The following is a 25,645-nucleotide window of genomic DNA, read 5'->3' on the forward strand; positions in this document are numbered from 1 at the left end:
AAGCTAATATTTAGAATTTTGTCATAGTAAATTGTTACTATTGATTGCTCATTCCTTTTGTTATATAAAGAGCGCGTCATGTAATTTCCCAGATTAGGTTAGCAAGTTCTTTTTTGTTTTGAAGCAAATTAGCTGAACAAGTTTTAAAATTGTTTAACTCATTGACATTAACTAAATACTTCTTCCAATTCATAAGAGAAATATGCTGAAACTGGAAAATTAAATACTTCTTCCATTTCATAACGTGGTAAGTTGTTGCTACAAATGCACTGCAAAGGTTTCTGCATTGATGATTACAACTAGAAGGCAAAAATTTACGCATCCAGATGTTCAAAAAATGAAAAAAGGACATATCTAAACCTAAAAAATTAAAATATTCACTTATCCAAAATGGTATTAATAAAATTACTTAATTATCCAAAAAGGTCAGCAATATCTGTAAAATCCAGTTGCGGTTTTACATTTACCACAAGACTGACCACCACCTTGAAATCCTATTTGCCAACACAAACAAACTGCTTTGGCCACCATCTCCGCCGCGGCCGTCACCGGTACTGCAGCCGTCTGCGGTGGTGCTACCGCCGCCAAGAAGTTGTATGATGCCGTTGACTCAGCTGAAGAAATATGATCAGTCTTCGTATGTAATGGCAACCCTATTGAAAGTTCAAGATTTATCATCAGTTGCTGTGAACTTTTCTGTGGAATTTCTAGTGGCTTTGTTTCTTCAGTAGTACCACTGTTGCATTTTGTTTCATCATATGATGAATCTGTGGTATTATTCCTCTGGTTTATAATATTGGGTTTTTGGTCAACGTTGTTTTTGAAGTCCATGCAGATGTTTTTGGTTGTGGTGGTAGAGATGGTGGTGGTAACGGCGGAGGCGGTGGTGTTGGTGGCGGCAGCGTTGAGTGGACGGTGAGATTGAGGATCAATGCCACGGCTGATGAGTTTTCTCTTAATGTGTGTATTCCAATAGTTTTTAATTTCATTATCAGTTCTTCCGGGTAATCTTCCAGCTATAACAGACCATCTGCAAAAACACAAAATCAGAAAAATTAGTAAAAATTAACGAGAACAGTAATATCAGAAAAAGTAGTAATAAATCAATGATGTTTTATGATTAGATAATATAAACGAAAAAAAGTTTGTTTAATTTTTTTGAGTGACAACAAATTTAATAATTTTACTTATTTTAAGGGAAACTTTTAACCAATTGTAATTCACGCCTACATATTTGCCATCGAAAATGTTTGAACCTAGCTAGTTCAAAGTTAAGATTTAATCTTTTAAATTTCATTTGGTTAATAATAATAACAATAAATTAGAAAGAAACAACTTTAGAATCTCAAGAATTTGCTGATTTGGTATTCCGAGAAACAGAGACGTCCTTCCCCTCTTTTGAAAAATTAACTACTCTGGACCATCTAGCCTTCTTTTTGTTAATTTCTTAATGTGGTCCCAAATTGAAATAAAAAATGGACTTTATATACGGATTTCCACACATTTTTCGATCAGCAAAACAAAGCCAAACAGGAAATAATTATAAGTAAGCAAATAAATGAAATAAAAATAGCAAAGAACAAGAGAAGGTATAGTGGTATACTTGTTTCCAAGTAAACTGTGGAGTTTGATGATCAATTCGTCTTCTTCTTCAGTAAAGTTTCCTCTTTTGAGATCAGGCCTTAGGTAATTTATCCATCTCAGTCTGCAGCTCTTTCCACATCTTTGCAATCCTAAAAAGTTCAAAAATACGAAAAATTGAATCTTTACACAATATCAAGAAAGAAAAAAAAGAGAAGCTTATACTTGGAATCTTTTTTCCTCCAGACACCAAACCTTGGAAAAAGAAAATTAATTTTTGAGATAGATCAAAGTACTATGTCATGGCGGATCCAAAATTTAGATGTATAAAAGTATGAAGTCTAAAATACATTATGTAATTGTATCTACATTTATTTTCACATAAAAAAGTTATTTATATATAAAGGGTTCGAGACGAAACGTAATGAATTAAAGTATTCGAAACTCACAATTAATCCAAATCTCAAAAGAGTAGTACCTGCAGCTGTAGGGAGAGAACGCCAGCAACCTTCACCATGAGAACGTATGTAATTGATAAGGCGTTGGTCTTCTTCTTTAGTCCATGCTCCTTTATTTGTATGAGCTTTTTCACAACAAGGTGAACGTCCCATGACTTGATCTAACACTTCTTTTTCACTTTCCTTTCTTTTCAAGTTTTTACTTTTCGGTAGAGCTATAGAAAGATATTGATAGAGAAAACCAATAACTACGCTTGTCTCTTTCACTACTACTATTAATTTCTCTTCTTGATAAGACTGAAACTGTTTGGTACTTAATTTGCAGTTTCTCTAATGGAGAAAGAGGGAATAGAAGAAGCTATATATCTTAGGGGTGTCGTGGGGTAGGCGTAAAGGGTAAATGTAGGGGCTACGAGTTTGATTGGAAGACTTTGGAACTATTGCCTTTACCAAACTCAAGTGTCTTTCTTTTTTTATTTTTTCTTATAGTTGAGAGAGAGAAAGTGGAGAAAATAGCAGGTACAAGTTTCGAATTTTAAACTTGTAAGTATAGGATACCATTAGATATAATATTCTTTTGTGAGAATATTTATGAATTTATATATAGGAGTATGTGTTTTTAAGAAATTTTTTAATCATAAGTATAATATTTGCTATGTTTTGTACACTGAAAATATATAAGATTTTACGTTATAAAGTTAAGTTGGCATTCAAAGTTGTGACTTAATGATTAATGAAATGACAAGAATCATAAACTATATCAAGTTCAAATTCTAATAGAAGTAAAAATATTAGGTAATATCTTTTCATATGTGTCCAATCTTTAGTAGATAAATATTCAGTGAATTTAGCCGAGATATGCTCAAGCTGACCTGATACAACAATTATAAAAAAAAAAAAGAGGTTAAGCTGACCTAAATAAATAATTTAATTTATCTTCCTATCAAACATGATATTATAATCTTAAAAATAAAATAATGTGTTCCAATCGATTATTGAACTAATAGTATACCGTTTTTCGTTTACACATTTAACGTATTATAAACTTTACTCCTAAATAAAATTCAAATTAAACTCTGAATGTAATTTTGTATATATGAAAGGTTACAAATGTATCTTGCACTAGCAAAGTGGTAAAGAAAGAATTTGACCAAGTTGGTAAGGAAAAGAAGAGATAGGGTTGGATTTGGTAGGTAGGTTTTCTTTTAAGATGAGTTGTCCTTTAGCTTCAAGTGTGTACCCCACTTTGTTTTCCAACTTACATTACTGATCTTGCCACGTGGACCGTACATGTGGTTGTTTGGAGATGTCCCACTGTATCTGTATGTATTCCCTACATTGAGAACAAATCGGTGGAGTCATATTGTATAAATCATATAGGGGTCTTTTTGGTAGGGTTTATAAAAATAATTATGCTTAGATAAGTTATACTGAAATTATTTATATTGAAGTATTAATATTTTGAAAGTGGAGCTCTGTCTTTATAAATATTTATTAATCTATATTATTATAAAAATACGAATATTGAAATATTAAATGTCGAATGACAAAAATATCCTTAGAATCTTAACCGACTTTTATGCCCTTAGAAAACTAATTTATTTTTTAAAGAAACAATTCAATGTTAGGACAAAATTGGTTTTACGTATTATCTGGAACGATTTTAACGTTTCCAAGTAAAATTTAACTATAGGTGTTTTCCAACTACTTCAAACAATTGTAGTGGGATTGAAATTTCCTCACATGTTTGAATCCTTTTGGGAAGCTACCACATACGTGTAATTTTAAACTTTAAAAGTTGTCGGCTACTTTAATGTGGCTCTGTAAAAAGATTAATTCGGTTATTGGTTGATACCAAACCGATGTGAATTGGTGAGTATGTGATAGTCAATTAATGAAAGCTTGATTGTTGCGTTGCAAGATCATGAGCTATCAATCACTGAAGAGATGCTCGTGAATGATTAGATGAAAGATTAAAGGGTTGTAAGATGTTTGCAATCGCGTCATAAAGGAAGCTTAATTACGAGAAGAGTGGAGGAAGTTTAGCACATTCACAAGATGACGAAAAGCCTTACAATCAACGGTAGACAAGAGTTTTCTTTCTTGCATTGCACTCCTTTTAATGTATATTTTTTTTTGTAATTAGCAGTCGCTTTTGTAGGAATGAATTATTTTAGGAATTATTAGTATTATTCTGTATTTTAATTAATAAATAGTTTGGGTACTTTAACTTCGATTTCAAACTTAGTTCTTTGGAGCAGGATCTGTTATTCCCGCCAATATTGCTGTATTTGTAAATAATAATTCTGCAAAAATATAAGTTAGCATAATGAAACAATAATTAATTCGAGCCCACTGAATTCACAGTGTTTCCTTAAGGAATTTAATCCCCTCCTAGTACCCAAGATAATAGATTATTTCCTCCCAGGATAGAATGAATCACACACTGGTGTAGCAGTACTTCAAACCTCAGTGTTTCAGCGAACACAAAGTTCGGTAGCAAATCACACTTACAATTGCTTTGTTTGAAGTTAAAACAATGCAGAACGAAGGAGTAGAAACTCAGAAAATCGTATGGAAATGCTGAGAGGAAGCAGTGCAATGTATAGCCAAATATGTTGAGCGATTTTCAGTTTGTTTCTTGTGCGTTGTGTGTTGAGTGTCTTTCTTCAACATCTGCTGCACATATATATAGCAGCCAGTGTTGAAGAAGACCAAACGTCCACCCTCCATGGTGGAGCAAGCATTAGCTTGTTTGTGGAGCAAGAACATTCATGGTGGGAAGAGCATTAGGTGGCTGCCAAATGGTCAATACACGGATTGAAAAATATCCGTTACAAATGCGGATAATATTACGTTAATATTTACTATTAACAAATAAATTTGGTCCAAAAAATTAATCAATCAATCGATCATTTGACCAAATCCAAATCCAAATCCAAATCCAAATCCAAATCCGAAGCCGAAGCCGAAGCCGAAGCCGAAGCCGAAGCCGTAGCCGTAGCCGTAGCCGAAGCCGAACCGAGCGAGCGACGACGACGGCGCGAGGCTTGTTTTCTTCTTAACTCTTTAGGAGCTACAAGAAGAGCAATTATATATATACCCACCAAAAATCTCTTCCTCTTCCAATATGGGACAATGTCTCATTGTCAAGAGAGGAAAACTTAAAATTTTACTCAAAAATTTTATTTTCTCTCCATTTCCCATTCACCCTCATTTTAAGACTATTTCATCTTAAAAAAAAATAAAAAACTCAACAATCCCCCACATGAATGGGGAATAGCTATATCACGGAAGTATGCATGAAAAAACTGTGTGATTTGCAAGCAAGGATTAATCGCATCTGGATAAGTAGGTTTCCCTTTGAACTTTCCGTAGTAAACTTATGTCGGATATACTCGGTCAATCGGTAGATTTGATATCTTTGAACCGTCGATCTTTGGTGTATACCTAGACAACCATAAGTCACACAATTAACCCTTAACCGTCTTTGGTTCTCATTGTTGTGTTCGTTTCAGCCATGAACACTGCCTGGTTTTATAAGTGCATAGAGAACTGGCCTTACAAAGTTCTCCTTGAAGCGGCTAACACTTTACACTTACATAGGTGATTCCTAAACGTGTCATCCTGTAGATACACTATTTGATATACCCCGTATCAAATTTAGAAATCATTAAAAAGCCTTAATGCTTTATCCTTGGTACTGAACATTGTCTCATCACGAGAACGGACTAAAATTTTATTTGACAATGTTGAACCGTCATTAATGACTTTATTTGATCTCCTTGAACCTAGATCTTGGGATCTCCAGTCTTCTAGGTAGAGTTTACCGCCACAATGACTTGTTCTCGGCCATAGCCCCATTTCCCTTGATGATTTCTCAACTACCTCTCTAGTTAGGCCTTTTGTAAGTGGATCCGACACATTATCACTTGACTTTACATAGTCAATCGTGATAATTCCTCTAGAGAGTAATTGCCTAACGGTTTTATGTCTTCGTCGTATATGACGAGATTTACCGTTATACATAACGCTCCCAGCCCTTCCAATTGCCGCTTGACTATCACAATGTATGCATATTGGTGCCAACGGTTTGGGCCAAAATGGAATGTCTTCCAAGAAATTCCGGAGCCATTCAGCTTCTTCACCGGCTTTATCTAAGGCTATGAATTCAGCCTCCATTGTAGAGCGGGCAATACATGTTTGTTTGGACGACTTCCAAGATACCGCTCCTCCACCAATAGTGAATACATATCCACTTGTGGACTTAGAATCAGTTGAACCGGTGATCCAATTTGCATCATAGTATCCCTCAATCACCGCAGAAAAATTACTGTAGTGCAATTCAAAGTTCTGGGTATGTTCTAAATATCCCAAAACTCGTTTCATTGCCATCCAATGAGATTGGCCTGGATTGCTCGTATATCGACTCAGTTTACTTATAGCACAAGCTATATCTGATCGTGTACAATTCATGATATACATTAAGCATCCCAACACACGAGCATAATCCAATTGTGATATGCTTTGGCCTTTATTCTTTGCTAATGCAAGATTCACGTCAATTGGAGTCTTTGCAACTTTAAAGCCCAAGTGCTTGAATTTTTTAAGTACTGTCTTAATATAATGAGATTGTGACAATGCCAGACCTTGAGGAGTCTTATGGATCTTAATTCCCAGAATTAAATCAGCAACTCCCAAGTCTTTCATATCAAACTTGCTATTGAGAATACGCTTAGTAGCATTTATGTTGGCAATGTCATTATTCATTATCAGCATATCATCCACATATAGGAAAACAATGACTATGTGATTTGGAACATTTTTAATGTACACACATTTATCACATTCATTTATCTTAAAACTATTTGACAACATTGTTTGGTCAAATTTCGCATGCCATTGTTTGGGTGCTTGTTTTAGTCCGTAAAGAGACTTAACAAGTCTACATACCTTCTTTTCTTTACCTGGAACCACAAACCCTTCAGGTTGTTCCATGTAAATTTCTTCCTCCAACTCTCCATTTAAGAAGGCCGTCTTAACATCCATTTGATGAATTTCAAGACCATACACTGCAGCTAATGCTACTAACATCCGTATGGACGTAATTCTTATAACTGGAGAGTATGTATCAAAGTAGTCTAGACCTTCTCGTTGTCTATACCCTTTGACTACGAGCCTTGCCTTGAATTTATCAATAGTGCCATCATCTTTGATTTTTCTCTTAAAAATCCATTTAGAACCCAAAGGTTTATTTCCAGGAGGAAGATCAACCAATTCCCATGTATGGTTGTTCAATATGGATTCTATTTCACTATTGACTGCCTCTTTCCAAAACAATGATTCCGAAGAAGTCATAGCTTCTTTAAATGTTTGAGGCTCATTCTCCAATAAGAAAGTCACAAAATCTGGTCCAAATGAAGTAGACGTTCTTTGACGTTTACTACGTCTTGGATTCTCCTGATTACATGTACTTTCTTTTGTTTCTTCCCGAGGTCGTTTAGATCCTTCACCAAACGACTCACATTCCTTTTTATACGGATATATATTTTCAAAGAACTCAGCATTATCTGATTCTATAACCGTATTATTATGAATGTCGGGATTTTCTGATTTATGAACCAGAAATCGATATGCTTTACTATTTGTCGCATATCCTATGAAAACACAATCAACGGTTTTCGGTCCTATCTTTACCCTTTTGGGTTTAGGAACTTGCACTTTTGCCAAACACCCCCACACTTTAAAATAATTCAAGTTGGGCTTCCTTCCTTTTCATTTTTCATATGGAATGGATTGTGTTTTGCTATGGGGCACTCGATTTAATATTCGATTAGCCGTAAGAATGACTTCCCCCCACAAGTTTTGTGGCAAACCAGAACTTATCAACAACGCATTCATCATCTCCTTTAATGTGTGATTCTTTCTTTCCGCAATCCCATTAGATTGGGGCGTGTAAGGGGCTGTTGTTTGATGAATAATTCCATATTCTAAACATATTTCTTCAAAAGGAGATTCATATTCACCACCCCTATCACTTCTTATCATTTTTACTTTCTTGTTAAGTTGCGTTTCAACTTCATTTTTGTATTGTCTGAATGCGTCTATTGCTTCATCTTTACTATTCAGTAAGTAAACATAGCAATATCGAGTACTATCGTCAATAAAAGTTATGAAATACTTCTTTCCACCGCGAGATGGTATTGACTTCATGTCACAAATATCTGTGTGAATTAAATCTAAAGGATTTGAATTCCTTTCAACTGACTTATAAGGATGTTTAACATACTTAGATTCCACACATGTTTGACATTTTGATTTTTCGCATTCAAACTTGGGCAGTACTTCCAAGTTAATCATTTTCCGCAAGGTTTTATAATTGACATGACCCAAACGTACATGCCATAAATCATTTGACTCAAGTAAGCAAGAAGAAGCTGAAATATTATTATTATTTTTCACAACCATTACATTTAGATTGAAAAGGCCCTCGGTGAGGTAACCTTTTCCTACAAATATTTCATTCTTACTAATTACAACCTTGTTGGACACAAAAACGCACTTAAAATTGTGCTTAACAAGAAGTCCAGTAGAGACTAAATTCTTTCTCATTTCGGGAACATGAAGGACATTGTTCAAAGTCATGACCTTGCCAGAAGTCATTTTCAGAAATATCTTCCCATATCCTTCAACTTTTGCTGTTGAAGCATTTCCCATATAAACTGTCTCTCCGGGTTCAGCAAGAGCATAGGTAGCAAAAGCCTCTCTAACTGCACAAACATGGCGAGTGGCTCCTGAATCAAACCACCACAGTTTAGGATTTCCCACCAAGTTACATTCAGAAAGCATGGCACACAAGTTATCAACATCATCATGGTTTAATACCATGTTTGCTTGACCCCTTTTCTTGTCTTTTTTCGGAGCACGACACTGTGTAGATTTGTGTCCGGTTTTCCCACAGTTGTAGCAGTTTACACTGAACCGCTTCTTACTTGGGTTGTATTTCGGACCAGAAGCCTTCTTCCTCTTTTTGTTAGCTTCAACAATATTTGCTCCCATTATTGTTGAATTTCCACGGCCTCTCCTTTCAGCAGCTTTATTGTCCTCTTCGATTCTCAACCGAACAATGAGATCTTCAAGGGACATTTCCTTTCGTTTGTGTTTCAAATAATTTTTGAAGTCCTTCCACAACGGAGGCAACTTCTCAATCATTGCTGCTACTTGAAATGCTTCGTTGATGACAAGACCTTCAGCAAGTAGATCATGAATAATCACTTGCAATTCCTGGACTTGGGTAATAACAGATTTGCTATCTACCATTTTATAGTCCAAAAATTTTGCGGCAACGAATTTCTTCATCCCGGTATCTTCAGTTTTATATTTCTTTTCAAGCGCATTTCACAATTCTTTTGACGTCTCCATGCTACTGTATACATTATACAGATTGTCATCCAGTCCGCTAAGAATATAATTCTTGCATAAAAAATCAGAATGCTTCCACGCTTCAATCACGAGAAAGTGTTCATTCTCTGGAGTTTTATCCGGCAGATCAGGAACATCTTCCTTGATGAACTTCTGTAGACATAACGTAGTTAAGTAGAAGAACATCTTCTGCTGCCAGCGCTTGAAATCAATCCCGAAAAATTTTCTGGGTTTTTCTGCCGGTGCCAACGCCGGTGTTCGGCTTGTCGATGCGTTGGCAGTCACCATCGGAATAGCTTGGTTTTCGCTTTCAGTCGTCATTTTTTCTGTAAAAGAATGACACAAACAAACGTTTAATACACGTTTTCAAACTGGAATAAAAATCACGTAGATTTTAATCTCCAACAAAACGCCACGAAGGCTTTACTCTCCAAAACGGGAGTACACAAAACCACAAAGGTTTTAGTTTGCAGAATAATAAGAATAACACAAATACAGAAATAAATATTAAATTCCTTAAGATTGTTATTCCCGCCAATATTGCTGTATTTGTAAATAATAATTCTGCAAAATATAAGTTAACGTAATGAAACAATAATTAATTCGAGCCCACTGAATTCACAGTGTTTCCTTAAGGAATTTAATCCCCTCCTAGTACCCAAGATAATAGATTATTTCCTCCCAGGATAGAATGAATCACACACTGGTGTAGCAGTACTTCAAACCTCAGTGTTTCAGCGAACACAAAGTTCGGTAGCAAATCACACTTACAATTGCTTTGTTTGAAGTTAAAACAATGCAGAACGAAGGAGTAGAAACTCAGAAAATCGTATGGAAATGCTGAGAGGAAGCAGTGCAATGTATAGCCAAATATGTTGAGCGATTTTCAGTTTGTTTCTTGTGCGTTGTGTGTTGAGTGTCTTTCTTCAACATCTGCTGCACATATATATAGCAGCCAGTGTTGAAGAAGACCAAACGTCCACCCTCCATGGTGGAGCAAGCATTAGCTTGTTTGTGGAGCAAGAACATTCATGGTGGGAAGAGCATTAGGTGGCTGCCAAATGGTCAATACACGGATTGAAAAATATCCGTTACAAATGCGGATACCGAAGTCGAAGTCGAAGTCGAAGTCGAAGTCGAGCGAGCGACGACGACGACGGCGCGAGGCTTGTTTTCTTCTTAACTCTTTAAGAGCTACAAGAAGAGCAATTATATATATACCCACCAAAAATCTCTTCCTCTTCCAATATGGGACAATGTCTCATTGTCAAGAGAGGAAAACTTAAAATTTTACTCAAAGATTTCATTTTCCCTCCATTTCCCATTCACCCTCATTTTAAGACTATTTCATCTTAAAAAAAAATAAAAAACTCAACAGGATCATTGCCATAATGATTCGGAGAAGATCACTAATAATTTATGTGAAGAGATTTCATCCAAAAAATTCAATATGCATGGCAGATATTTATACACGATGGTGAAGGAGTGCCAGAGATTATATTGCCAAAATATGAATTTTATTTTTTCTGGGGTTACTAACTATGATGAGTATCCACAAATATTTTGTGTGAGCAAGTTTTATTGCACTGACGTATTCCCTCATGTTGTTATGTCATTAATTTTGTGAATTTGCATCAGAGGATAAAATTGTATGGCTTGAAAGGTCGGAAGTCAATATATATCTTTAATAAAGCAATTTAATTTTTATAATTATAATATTTAAACTAACACACCATATTACGGATTTTCAATCCATCTAAAAGAAGTGCAACCGCTGGATATATGTTTTACTAGATGAGGAGATGAGATACCTACAATTAAAAAGACTTATGCTAGATGAGGAGACGGGTACGTATTTTACCTGAATATGATCCTGGATTATGTCTTATTAATAAATAAATTTAGCTAATTGATTAAAGTAACAAAATCTAGCAAACTTCTCTAAAATTGTTATTTTTCAAGGTTGGCATATAGCTTGAAACTATGTATTAGGTGGGATTTTTTTTCATGTTAATTATTCACATGTTAATATAGGGACCGCTAGGTTTGTTAGGTTATTTTTCAGTCCTTTATTTTTATTGATTAAAAATAAGTCAAAGTCAATCGCAATCGGATAAAATATGCCCTTCCATCATATGAACTCTAACACATTCCCTTATTCCACTAAATCTCCTTTGCTTTTCATAATTGAACTTATGTTTCAAAAAAAAAAAAAAACTAATGTTTCCAGTTACATGTAACTTGATCTCCTTTTATTTTTTCTATTAGAACTATATTATTCAATGCATATAAACGTATTGCACGAATCTATTTAGAGAAAGGAGGAGAGGAAGACACTATTCCACATTCTTCATCATAAAAATTTGAAGGAGTTTTAGTTTTAAGTTGTGTTGTTTTAGAAAAAAGTAACAAAATTCGGCAAACTTCTCCAAAATTATTATTAGTTCTATTATTTTTTTCTTCTTTGTATTGAACATTGTTTTCATTTAGGATTGTATATAAGGATCAAAGGGTTGAACAGTTTGAACCTTTGAGACTTTGAGCTTTACGATAAATTCAAGATGTATACTCATTCAATAATTCATAAAAAAATCAAAATAGAAAAGGATTAGAGATTTATCAATGTTGTGCCATTCCAGTAGATTTTCAATATTCATCACATGTTATTATTAACGTACAACGCACGTAAATATAAACTAGTATATTAAAAATTATGGTATCGTTAATGCCATAATTTATTATGTATAAGAATAATGATGTATATGTGTATTAATTATACATGGATTGAAAAATACTATAAAATAAGATATTAATAATAACAAAGCTAATACATATATTACATTCTCTAATACATCTTACCAAACGACCGCATAGTGTTCGTATAAATTTTACTCTAGTTTTTTTTTAACGACATTAACTCCATTAATTCAAATTTACAGGAGCTCATTTTTAAGGTCTAAACGTTACTCTAATTTTTAACTTGTGAGGTTTTACCCTCAGCTTCTGAAATACGCTCAACATTTTTTATTACAGCAGAGAAAGGGGAAATTCAATTGATATCGTTGATTAAGAATATATTGATTTGAACTCGCAATAAAATGATTTGAATTATAGCTCTTAAGCTACATAGACGTCTTTGCAGAATTGCTCATAGACTCTTTTAACTTATAAATTAGGAAGTGGATATTTTAAGCTTTCTGCACATGAGAGCACATTATACTTCGATAAAAAAATATACTTTATTAGAACGAATTATTTGCTAAAAAAAAATAAAATTTAAACCTCATATAAAAGTGCCCCTTTTATATTCGCCCCCTTCTAATTTATAAGTTTGCATTTAAGTAAACTTGTAATTTAACATATTTAACGTATAAGCATCTTAGACACACTGGCCAAACATAGAGTGAACACATAACATCTCTCCTTCCATCTGTTAGAATTTAAACTTAATAAGTTCGGTCTTTAAAGTTTTTAATATTAAACTTACAATACCTTTGAAATTATGAATTTAGAATCTAATGTTGCCTAAATTTTTGTGAATTTTCACACATATCTTCGAATAAGTGGGTTTGATTGAACTAGTAGCTCAAACGCTACCTCAGCCACCACTTAAAATAAACCCAAAGAAAAGAAAAAAATTGGAAAATTTTGGAAACCATATCCCATCATGATCATTTCATTTGATACGATTTGAAACATGAAATTTAAATATGATACTTAAATTTAGCTCATAGCATGTAGATATTGTAAAGATTTAGTTTGATAGAAATTCATTACTTCCTCCTTCCTAGTTTGTGTGGCACCGCTTGACTAAGCACGAAGTTTAAAAATACAAAGAAAACTTTTGAAGTTGTGGTTTGAAATAAGTCATAGAGATTTATGTGGTTTATAAATCATCTCATTAAGGGTAAAAAGAGAATTTTAAAGTTCAATTATTTCTAAATATAGTAAGATGATATTGTTTTTGGGACAAACTAAAAAAAAAAGGAGTACCATATAAATTGTGACGGATGTAATATACACATAATTTTATTTAGTAAGGCAATATAATATATCTCAAATTACTTAGTTTATATCAAACAAATACTATGGAATTCCAAAATGAATGGCTGAATGTGGTACTAACGTTTGGCAATTAGAACTGACAAGTGGAACTGGATTGGCCCAACAAGCAGAAGTTCTACAGGCTTTATTGCCTCATAAGCCCATTCCAGTGACATAGAACCGAAGTAGCGGTTGCAAAAGCTGCTTATAAATAGGAATTTTCATATATGACTATTGTTTAGTGGCTATTAACTTTCTATAGCTACTATATACATAATTACTTCCGGTAGCTATCTTTCAGTTGTTATGATAATGTATTCGATGTATTCGAGCTATTGTATTCATGAATACAGTAGCAAAAATCGGCTAAAAAACAGGGCAATCCAGCTGTCAGCCGCTGTATTCACATGTATTTGTGCCATGTATTCATGAATACAGTAACGACAATCAACATAATAATAGGTCTCTCCAGTTGTTTAATAACGAAAAGCTGCTAATTTAGCGGGATACACTCCTAATGTAACTCACCTAAATCAATTATAACATACAACATTATCAATCCAATTAATGAGAAGATTTATCAGACACTAAACACCAAAAAATAAAGCATTCTTCAGAGTTTCAGTCCCTCTTTTTTTTTTTCTGATACAATTCGAGTTTTTTTTCCTGACATTATTCGATGTTCTGCTCGGAATTGATACAAGTATCTACAGAAATATTTTGAAATTCGATTTTCTGTATATGAATACATCATGTGTTTATGCCAGATATAACCTGTAATAGTAACCTACTGCCTGCATATTTCATAATAAACCTAGTGCTTGTATTCTGTTGTATCTAACAATTGTGTTCAATGTATTCAAGTTTATTTTGTATTCACAATATTTTATTTATTTCTAATACATGGTATTACTGCTTTATTGAGTATATTTCATTAGTTGTATTCATTGATTTTGTATTTGTATCGAGAGTATTTTACTGTATTTCAAAAAATAATTTTATTCACTTTTTATATTATGTTTAATAAATACCTGTTTGAATTCAATGTTTAATAAATATTGTATTTCACTGTATTTTATTTATTCCTAATATATGGTATTACTGCTTTATTGAGTATATTTCATTAGTTGTATTCATTGATTTTGCATTTGTATTGAGAGTATTTTACTGTATTTTACAAATAATTTTACTGTAATTTTATTCACTTTGTAATAAACATAGTGTAAACCTTTGTTATAGGTGGTAAAATTTCCTAAAAAATAAATTGAATGTATTCCGAGTGACCGTTGCATTAAGACAAGAAGACGTTCATGTATTCAAAATTTAAAAAGTTGCGTAAAACCATGATCAATTCAGTAATAAGCTGAAAATACAATCCGTATAACAGAAAACTATTCTAAAACTTTCTTCACAGAAGTATTCGATTATGTGATTTGCCTAACAATCTTTGCATGTGCTTCATTGTCGCTTATCACATCGACGTCTAACTTTCCGCATAGCATAGTCCCAAAGGAGGGAACCATATCTTTGACGGAGTAAATTAATTAGCATCAAAGGTTGTTTGTGGAACCAATCCATAAGTGCTCAAATACTCTGCATATGCTGCGATATACAAACCACAATCCCTGAAAAAGTAGATTGACAACAGTTAAATACAATGTATATATATCAAGGAATCCTGCAAAACAAGTAGTACCAAATAGTTTGTACTGATATGGAGTAAGCTTTTATTTGAGGTCGGAGATTATGTCGGTGTTAGTATAGGAACCGATATGCGGCGATAAAATAGGCGGGTGTTTAACAAAGAGTATTATTTCCTGCATTAAAAAAAAAAATTAAAAAGATAAAATATACGGTTGAAAATATAGATGAATACAATTAGGATGAATACATAACTCATTCGTGAATACAACATAGTACACTAATAATTATAACAAAAATTGTGAGTTATGGCAATAACTGTTATTTTAAATACAGATGGATATAGTTAGGTTGAATATATAGATGAATATATTTAGATTGAATGCATAACTAATTGATGGATAACATCAAAATGATAGAACTAACAATGTATTTAAAAATGTTGTTGTATGAACTCAAATACATATAAATACATCTAAATGCAACAGTCAAAAATCACTGTACAAAAACAAATCAGTGTATGCCTTATCGAATACATATAAATACAAGAAGAGAAAACCATTGTACAAATTTAAAATCAATGTATGCGGACTCGAATACGTATAAATACATCTACAATTACCTTGTCATTCTGTATTTCCGACCTCTCTTCCCTAGCTCCCAGAAGCATCATCCATAAGTTTTCTTCTCTTTTCCACATCAGGAAGTGTTGATTTTTTCGATGATTTCTCATCTTGACCTTGTTTCATAGGGTCATTGCATATTTTTGTTTTCCTTTCAGCTTCAATGGTTGCTGATGAACCTGTAAATACAAGTTCCTCTGATGTGATTTGCAAATCGAAAAATGATCCTTCGAAATTGAGCGGTTTAGTGGGTATACCTCGGGTAATCCTTTTCCGAATTGTTGAATCAGCCATTGAAGAGAAAATTTTAAGTATTCCGCAGAAACCCTAACAATGGTGAATATTTTAAAAAAACTGTTGAAAAGAAAAAGAAGAAGCTTTAACCGGTCTAAAACCCAAAAACATTAATACTTACCACAACTTTATGGAGAAAACAAAGTTGAAAATTGAGAGAGACAATGGCGTTGTGAGAGAACTATAAAGCTTGGGGAAGACAATGGGGAGAATCGTGGTTCATCAATATGGAAGACAAACTTGCTATGAGAGAGAGATCATGGAGAGAGAAATTAGATATACTGTGTGGTGATTTTGGGGGAGAATAACTGAAAGAATGAGAGAGAAAAATATTAGACAACGTATTTGATGCCTTAACGGTAGTGTATACCATAAATACATATTTTGCTATAAAAAATAAAAGGTAGCTATAGAAAATAATATTTTAAAAATATTTTTATTTATAATAAATATGGTGTAAACCTTTGCTATATGAGGTAAAATTTCCTATAAATAACAATAGAAAAACTATACAATATAGTTGTCCTAAATAATTATGGTACAATATATGTTTTGTATACCATGGTGGTCTAGCAAACTTGTGCGCGTCTCGACTAATTTCATGACGTATCTGCTTTTTTGCATCATTTTTCCTCATGAGTTTCAAGCAACATTGCATCAAAACTATTGATTTAATTGGTTAAATTAGGATCAAATAATATGTCAGTTGTCAGATTGACTATGTCAGTGAATTATCGTTGAATTATATGTAGGTGCATGTCAATAGGTAGATAAAAAAGACTAGATCTCAATTAAATTTGATCAAGAGTCAAGGATTTCTTTTCCACATTCACTTGAAAGGTGAAAACAAAAGCATTTTGTAACTTGAAATTCAAACAGGTGACTATATAAATTTTTTTTAAAAAAAGGCAAATAGATCTAGAAACAAAAATAGTTTCTGGCAACGTAACACTACTTTTCCAAACAGATTATTGCCTAATTAAACTTAATCATGATTATGCTTAAGGGTAAATTTGGGCATATGTTGAGCTGTTACTAGAACTTGTCTCCTCAAGATCAGGATCTGAACTCTTCATTATAATTACTCTTCGCTTTCGCCAATCAGTTTGCGCATTCAGTGCAGGGAAAGTAGGCATGAATTCTTTAGACTTGGGTAGAGGAACTTCACGAAACCAATCATGGTTCAATGCAGCATCAGCTGTTATTCTCTTCTCAGGATCATACGTTACAAGCCTATTCAACAAATCAAATCCAGCATCAGATAATAAAGGTAACCCCGTAAAGGACGTCGCAGGGAATTTTTTACGTAACAAATTTTCCTGATATTGTTTTGCAAAGTTGACCACTTTCATCCCAACCCCAGTTAGTTTTGAAAATCCAGGCCAAGTTGTCTCATTTGGGGTGCCAAGAATTTTGCAAATGTAGTAAATTTGTCCAGCTAATGATCCTGATCCGTTAAAGAGCGGTTCATTGGATAGCAACTCGGCCATAATACAACCCACGGACCACATGTCCATTGCAGTAGAATAATGTACTTTGGCTCCCAACAGAAGTTCAGGCGCACTGTACAGTAGGTTTCCATAATATTGACGAGCTAAACCAGAGTGAAGAATCTTTAATTCACCTCGGCTGTTTAGAAGCAAATTTGAAGTCTTCAGGTAACGGTGAAGGAGTGAATTATCATGAAGATTCTTGACACCCTCCAAAAGCTGGAGCATAAGACATTTGATTTCACTTGGACTAAATGGTTGTTTCATTGTCATTATTAATTCCTTCAAATCATATTCCATGTATTCGATCGCCATAAGAATGAATGTCAAGACTGCTTCCTACTATTTGAAAGGGATTTAAATACGCTGGGTATTTAGAAAAAATCTTGCAAATTAAAGAGAGGAGGTAGGAGACTTTTTTATTTACTAATAATCGCAATACCACCACCCTTATTTATAAGAGAGTACAAAACCTAGTTTGACTAGAAATTGGAAAACCTAATTCCTATAATTTTGATTACAAATCCTATTTAGACATGGATTGAAGAAATTAACAATTTTCAAATCCTAGACAATTTAGGATTGCTAATTAATCTAGGTTTAATTCCACTACTCCATATTTTTAAAAACTGTTTACGGATAACAATAGAAAAACTAACAGCAATTTAAGCTGATAAAGAAGAGTAGTCTCTCCAGTGATTTAACTAGTTTCTTCTCATCATATTTCCTTATGACACTACTAGAATAATGGTAAAACCCGTTCACAGAATACTGACCGAAATCGATTGAAAAATAAGTAAATTGATCGCAAAAGTCAAAGAAAATATTTCCGACAACCAAAATAGTAGTTCCACAACAAAGATATAAGAATTCCGACCGATGTTGGTCGGAAATTGGTCAATCTTTGACCAAGACCTGGTCATACTGACATATATCTACCAAAATAATTTTTAATTAAAACTTTTCAAATATACCGACCGAAATCGGTCGGTATATTTAAAATTATTCTTTCCCGCCCAAGGCAATTGATTTTTTAATATAACCAAAAATTTTTTATATATATATATATATATATATATATATATATATATATATATATATATATATATATATATATATATATATATATATATATATATATATATATATATATATAAAATTTATTAACCGAAATAAGTTTTACTTAAATTTTTCCGACCGAATTCGGTCGGTATTTCAATTTTTAAAATTTTAAAATATTAATTTAATGAAAATACCGACCGAAGTCGGTCGGTTTTAGTCAATTTATATAAATAGCTTTTAAATAAATAATATTTAATACTTGTGTGTGTGTATGTTTTTTTTTAAATTACTTTTATATGGATTCTACCGCATATACGGGAGGATCTGCTGAGGCAGTGGACCACCGAAAAATTCGAAAAGAGGAGTGAACAGGGAAAGAAGGCCTGGGCATCTGAGAAGGGTGGCTCCTTGCACTGTGTGGGTGCAAGGAGCATGGGGACTGCGAGGAGTCAACTGGTAATTCCTTAAAATATTTACATCTATTTTTATCGAACTATATTTATATATTTTAATTTAGTTAACATGTTTTATTATATTTATAGGAAAAAAATATGGGAGGAAGATGACTCATGATGAGTTCTTCATGGAGACTCACATCCGGAAGAAGAAGGCACCGACAGATCCAAGTAGATAGGTCGAGGACCGGGCGGAGACTACATATGTAAGTTTCACAACTACTATAACTTGAAATTAATGTTTATAATATTATATAGTTAATAATTTTCTATCTTCTAAATAAAGGGTCGCTACAAGACTAATATGGAGGAGTACACTCAGAGTTTTCCACCGAATGAGCAAAGCGTGAGAGATCATTTCGACGCTACAGGGATGGATTGCAAGGTATATGGATTTCTGCCTAGGGCGAGAAAATTGATAGGTCGACTCTCTCATCTATGGAGAAGAAGATCGCAAAGCTGACAGCAGAGCTTGAAGAGACAAAGGCTAGAGAATAAAAGAGAGATAAACAATTTGATACCCTTCAAGTTTAGCTGGAAAAGAGGGACCAATAATTTAATATCCTTCAAGGTCAGCTAGCCAATCTTCTTGCTAGTGGTGCTTTCCCCATTCCCCGGTCTCGTGACCCTTCCCCAGATGCTAATCCTTCGAACCATGCCGTCGATGAATGCTATAGTAGTGGAGATGAAGATGATGTAGTACAAAACACTCATTGAATAATGTTTGAACTTTTAACTTGTGAAATATTTTGTTGTTGGGTATGATATTTTGTTAATATAAATTAGTGGAGATGGAGATGGTGATAATGTTTTGTTAATATAGTTTTAATAGTTGTTATTGTTGTTGTTATTGTTGTTCTTGTTATTGGTTGAATGACAACAATGTAATGCTGCCATTATATGTGATTGGTTGTTGGCAGGTGGTGCAGCTATAAAACAGCTATATTCTGCCAAAATATTACCCAGAAAATCGACCGACTTCGGTCGGAAATGTTCATCTGATTTTCCAGAAAATCAAATTTACCAATCGACTTCGGTCGGACTATTTGATTTTAAATTTTAATTATTTAAATAATACTGGCCGATTTCAGTCGGAATTAACAATTTTAAATAAAAATAAATAATTATATATTTAAAAATATTGACCGATTTCGGTCGGAATTGAATAATTAAAATTTCGATCGAATTCGATCGGTATTTTTAAAATAATTAAAAAATATTTTCAACAATACCGGCCGAATTCGGTCGGTAACTTTTTTTTTTGTGTCATACAATTTGATCAAAGTGCATTGACAGTTACCGACCGACTTCGATCGGAAAATATCGACCATCTGCGGTCGCTCTCTGTTTGCGACCATTGTTTTATCGACTAATTGAAAACGGTTGAAAATCGGTCAATTCTTTATGGATTCCGACCGATTTCGGTCGGTTTTTGTGGACGCTTTTTGGCAATTTTTTAATAGTGTGAATTTTAAGTAACATTTCATCATAATGGGGCTTTTTGACTTGGGCTTCTTCAGGCGAATAATGGGCCTCAAAACCAAAATTCTCCATATGGCTTAGCTAGGCCTAAAATCATTAAAATTGGGTGGCTAACCAACTTTTACCGGTATTTAAAGTTTAGTCGCCGTTTGAAATATAATTGAAAATAATTTTTTTTAATAAAATAAGTAAATTTGGATAAAATATTTCTAACTAAAATATAAAAAAACCCTAACACAATATACTAAAGTTCAAAGATTTTACAAGCGAAAGTTCCTTGAAAATGAGAGGGAGGTTCGATAAATTCAGGTGGCAAGGAAACCGGGAGGTTCGATAAATTCAGGTGGCAAGGAAACCGGATGGCAGGCCATTTTTGGGATAACTATGTTGTGTCTTCGCTACATTATTGTGGAGTGGTGAGATGGTGCACTGATTTAGCTTCTTCCAATTAAATGATTTAAGTTATATGTATTTACAGTGTATTTTTTTTTAATTTAATTAAACAGATACTATAAGATAATTATAAACAAATCTTAATACTCTAATATAAATGGTAACGAACTTGCTATTATAGAGTAAACTATATTGATATTGCAAAAGCCGTGACATTGATATTGTCAATACATATAATTCAAATCCTATTTGAATTTAACATATATACAGTAAGGGTCTTCATAACCTAGAAAAGACACTAGAAGTTATAACAAGAAGCAAGAAAGAGCTCGTGGATCAAATGCTGCAAATTCCTCCACAAGTTTCAAGCTTCAAGCAATCAAGTTCAAGCTCAAGAACGAAGAACAAATCAAGATTCAAGGAGCACGAGTTCAAATCAAAGTTCGTGCTAGTTGAATTCAAGATCATCGTTCGTGACAACAAATATAGGTTCAAGATCAAGCTCAAAGGCCCTTGAATTTATATTGGGAAAGAAGAATCAGAGGATTCATAGAGATTGTGCACTCATCAAATACTACGATTGTTGCAATATTTTCGATCTTGATTTTATTTTCTCGACGCAAATTTATTGTCTACAAATTCTGGCACGCCTAGTGGGACAATCTCTACCTCTCATTTCAACTTTTCAATCACCAAAGTTCAAGAATATTGAAATGGCTTCAAAGAAAATCAACTCCAGTTCAACTTCCACTAAGGCTGTTAATTCCAGGTTCTATGCTGATGTGGAAAGCATCCTCGATGTTACCTTTGGAAGCTTTGGACCAGTTACGAGGAGCAAAGCAAGCTCGTTAAGGCAACAAGCACCCCAAATGACGTCCGCATCAACCCCTGTTTTCGGATCTTCATCCTCAAAAGGAACAAGATCTTCCACAAATGCACCGGAAGGAGGAAGCGATGTTACTGAAAAGATCAAGAAAACTCTTGCTCTGCTTGACCTCTCCGGATCCAATAACTCTGTTGTGAAGGAATATGATGATGCTTCAAGTGATGGATCCTCTCCACGTACAGTGCATAGCGTGAGCCAATCAAGGATCAATCTGTGTGACAATCCATGCTATTCTCCATCATCCACAACCATCAGGCAAGCCATGATGGCAAACACTTCATCTGTGGAGGAGCAGTTGGCAAACTTGACGGAAGCAATCGCTGGCTTGACCAAATGCATGAAAAATCAAGATGCTAGAATTGACAAGTGAACAGGCAGGGTGGGAATCTTGATGGAAGAAGAATCCACCGATGCACCTGGCAAGCTCCCAGAGGTTCCGGAGAGTAATTCTGCACCAAGACAAGTAGCATCCGCTAAGGCTATCTCTATCTCATCTAAAGGGATGATTCCAATCGATCAACTGAAAGAGTTCATTGAAGGAACTATTAAAAGCAAGTACGAAGTTGTTACCAAGTCCTCTCTTACATACGCAAAGCCATATACTGCGATGATCGATATGTTGAAGATGTATGTTGGCTATCAACCTCCAAAGTTTCAACAGTTTGATGAAAAAGGCAACACAAAGCAACATGTGGCACACTTCGTTAAGACATGCAACAATGCTGGGACTTATGGAGATTACCTCGTCAAGCAGTTTGTCCGCTCATTAAAAGAAAATGCTTTTGATTGGTACACAGACCTCGAGGCTGGATCTGTTGATAGTTGGGATCAACTAGAGAAAGAGTTCCTCAATCACTTTTATAGCACAAGGCGCACTGTGAGCATGGTGGAACTTACAAATACTCGTCAACGGAAGGGCGAACCAGTTATTGACTTTATCAATCGTTAGAGGAATGCAAGCCTCAACTGCAAAGACAAACTTAGTGAAGCTTCTGGCATAAAAATGTGCATCCAAGGCATGCATTGGGGACTGCGCTACTGATGAATATAAATTATTCATATGTTATATACTTAAAAATATACTATTTTAAAAAGTATTTATATAATATTTAGATTCTCTGTATTTTCTAACAATGTTTTGCAGGAGATAAGAATACTATTAATAAAGTAAGAAAATGAAAGAAACGAGAAGGTTATAACAAATTTAATTTACAACGCAAGAAGGTTATGACACATCTTCTTCAAGACGCATCTTTTTCAAGACACATCTTCTTCAAGATGCATCTTCCCCGGGACACATTCTCCTCACTATGTATCTCCTTCAGCTAAGATCACAACATTTCAAGAAGAAATGCACTTCTATAAATAGAAGGCAACTCTAGTAGATATCGAGGAAAAAAGGAACAAAAGAGCCACTATATTTTCTAAAGCTTTGGTCTCTTAATCTTTCTTGTTCTTCTTTCTTTACTTCTTGTAATTTTCAGATTTCCTGGTAGTGTTGGTAATATAGGCTATATTATAGAAGTCCTTTCTTTTTTGAATACTCTATAATGGAGTAGTGTCTTTTTGTTGGGATAGTTAATGTAGCTTGATATATATATATATTTATAATAGTTTTCTCAATCTTATTACATACTTGGACTGAGATTCTCTAGCTCCACTTTTATATTGTGCCGGGATGTTAGATTTTAATTAGTCACATTTATCTATTTATTTCTAAAGTTACTTGTATTGATTTTGTAACTCTCACGGAGTAAAATTGATACATATTGACTAGCGTGAATAAATAGATAGAGGGTAATTTTTCAGAAATCTAGCATTCTAAATCTTGATTTTTGCTTACTTTAATTCTAATTCTGACGAAGGTATTGTTATAAGCAATATCATTGATTTTTTCGTAAAGATAATCTCAAGAGGTCTTTACTACTTCTTGGCACAATTCAGGCAAAATATATATTCGGTCTTATCGTCACTAGTCGTAAGTCAGTTAATAATATAACCTCAAGGAGTATTAGTAATTGGTTACTTTCTAGTGAGAAAAGCATAATTGTATTAGCAATAAGCAATTATCTATCAGTGAAATATATGTAGAATTTGAGATTTCATTATAAAAATATTATCAAGTGAATTCAATGATTCCTAACACTTTTTAAATATAAATTTTCCAAAAGTTATTTTTATTTAAGTAATTTACAAATAAAAAATCCTACTCTCTTTCCATCAATTTGGTTCTCTCAAATAGTGGCTAAAATATTACAAGTTTGTAGCATAGATTTTCCAATCTATGTGGGACGATATGTTAAACTATACTAGAATTTGACAAAGAACGAGCAGAAATATCTTATACACATTGGCCTCGTCAGCTACATCTTGCAAGGTATCAAGCCTAGCATATTTGAAGAACTTGCAACTGGTGCCCATGACAAGGAATTGAGTATGGCCTCCGCTGGAAATGAAAGGTTGCCCATCTATGAGCCTCGCAAAGGGAACAACAAGCAAGAAGTCAGGAAATGGGGCAAGTTTGTACCCAATTCTGAAAACAAAAGAAGCTATGAATGTCAACACATCATTTGTGAAGTTCACAACGAAGGTGAGCAAGAAGCAGAGTACGAAATCCACTTCTTTTCAAGATAAACCAAGTGGGAAGTTGACTCTAAAATAAATGCAAGAGAAAGAGTACCTATTTCTAGATTCTGATGTGCCAGTAATTTTTGAAGAACTCCTCGAGTTAAATCTCATTAAGCTTCCGGAGATGAAGCGGCCAAATGAAGCTAGGAAACAAAATGACCCAAATTACTGCAAATACCCTCGACTTGTGGGTCACCCTCTAGAGAAGTGCTTTGTATTTAAAGACAAAGTTATGGACTTGGCTTGTGAAAAGAAGATTGTGCTTGAAGATGAGAAAGCAAGCGCAAACCAAGTCTCTATCACCTTTGTCTCATTTAGCCCAGATCACTATGTAGTTTTAAAGAAAATAAAAATGAAGAATCACTGGAGAATAACAAAGTTGAAGTTGATTAACCTGATGATGGTGAAGGTCAGATATTGGTGACTCGTCGTAGGTGCCACGAAAGGAGCCCATGTAAAGAATCGATCGAACAACCAACAAGAAAAATAATGGTAAAAAGACCAAGGAAATAGAGTCCAGTTAGGCGTTTGAAGAAAGCAAAAGTAGAGGTGCACCACCCTCAAAAGCCACGACATTCTGTGGCCTCCGTTGAGTTCCTACCAAGTTGGTTCCGCACAAAGATTTCCTATGTGGGTATTGATGCCTCTTGTTGCCATGCTGACAAAGGGAAAGAAAAGAATGATGACCTACCATTCGCACCATCTCTGGAAAATCTCATCGAGTCCATTCCTCAATTAGTTAATGCTTGTGAGGGAAAAGTTACGTTCACAAATGACGATCTTCTACTAGGTGACACTCCTCATAGCCGCCTATTGTACCTGGTTGGCTATATGCGCGATGAAAGGGTAAATTGAATTTTGGTTGATGGAGGATCCTCAGTGAACATCTTGCCAATTCGCACTGTGAAAGAACTTGGTATTCCTGTGAACGAGTTTTCAGAAAGTCATGTCATGATTCAAGGATTCAATCAAGGGGGGAAAAGAGCCATAGGTGCGATCAGGTTGGAAGTCACCATTGAAGATATGCAATCACGTGCATGTCTACATGTGATTGATGCAAAGACTTGATAAAACGTCTTGCTTAGAAGGCCTTGGATACACGGGAATAAAGTGGTTCCATCTACATACCATCAATGTTTGAAGTACTATGAGGGAGAAGTCGAGAAGAAGATAGTTGCTGATGACG

General features: G+C 34.1%; 2 protein-coding genes and 1 long non-coding RNA gene across 3 annotated transcripts; all 3 read right to left on the reverse strand.

Moving 5' to 3' along the window:
- Window positions 1-212: 212 nt before the first annotated feature.
- LOC104095842 (myb-related protein 330-like) lies at window positions 213-2,487 on the reverse strand. The gene is made up of 3 exons (XM_009602064.4): window positions 2,060-2,487; window positions 1,604-1,733; window positions 213-1,030 (listed from the first exon to the last, which is right to left on the reverse strand). Exons 1-3 carry the CDS (start codon window positions 2,190-2,192, stop codon window positions 427-429), a joined length of 867 nt encoding a protein of 288 aa, XP_009600359.1. The 5' UTR covers window positions 2,193-2,487; the 3' UTR covers window positions 213-426.
- Window positions 2,488-14,796: 12,309 nt separating this feature from the next.
- LOC104090875 (uncharacterized) lies at window positions 14,797-16,343 on the reverse strand. Its single transcript, XR_685009.4, has 4 exons — window positions 16,185-16,343; window positions 16,027-16,096; window positions 15,769-15,948; window positions 14,797-15,130 (listed from the first exon to the last, which is right to left on the reverse strand). It is a non-coding gene; the product is annotated as an uncharacterized lncRNA (long non-coding RNA).
- Window positions 16,344-17,064: 721 nt separating this feature from the next.
- On the reverse strand, window positions 17,065-17,853 carry LOC104090876 (cyclin-dependent kinase G-2-like). Its single transcript, XM_009596068.2, has one exon. It carries the CDS (start codon window positions 17,851-17,853, stop codon window positions 17,065-17,067), a length of 789 nt encoding a protein of 262 aa, XP_009594363.2.
- Window positions 17,854-25,645: the final 7,792 nt, after the last annotated feature.

This window comes from Nicotiana tomentosiformis, chromosome 6, assembly GCF_000390325.3.
Source record: "Nicotiana tomentosiformis chromosome 6, ASM39032v3, whole genome shotgun sequence".
Classification (NCBI taxonomy): Eukaryota; Viridiplantae; Streptophyta; class Magnoliopsida; order Solanales; family Solanaceae; genus Nicotiana; species Nicotiana tomentosiformis.

Excerpts from the sequence above, each read along its gene's own strand:
- LOC104095842 (XM_009602064.4), bottom strand. The coding sequence starts at position 2,192 with ATGGGACGTTCACCTTGTTGTGAAAAAGCTCATACAAATAAAGGAGCA. Across the intron at positions 1,734-2,059 it reads TTCTCTCCCTACAGCTGCAG|GATTGCAAAGATGTGGAAAG; the intron begins GTACTACTCTTT and ends TGAACTTTTTAG. Across the intron at positions 1,031-1,603 it reads CACAGTTTACTTGGAAACAA|ATGGTCTGTTATAGCTGGAA; the intron begins GTATACCACTAT and ends GTGTTTTTGCAG.
- LOC104090876 (XM_009596068.2), bottom strand. The coding sequence starts at position 17,853 with ATGGAATATGATTTGAAGGAATTAATAATGACAATGAAACAACCATTT.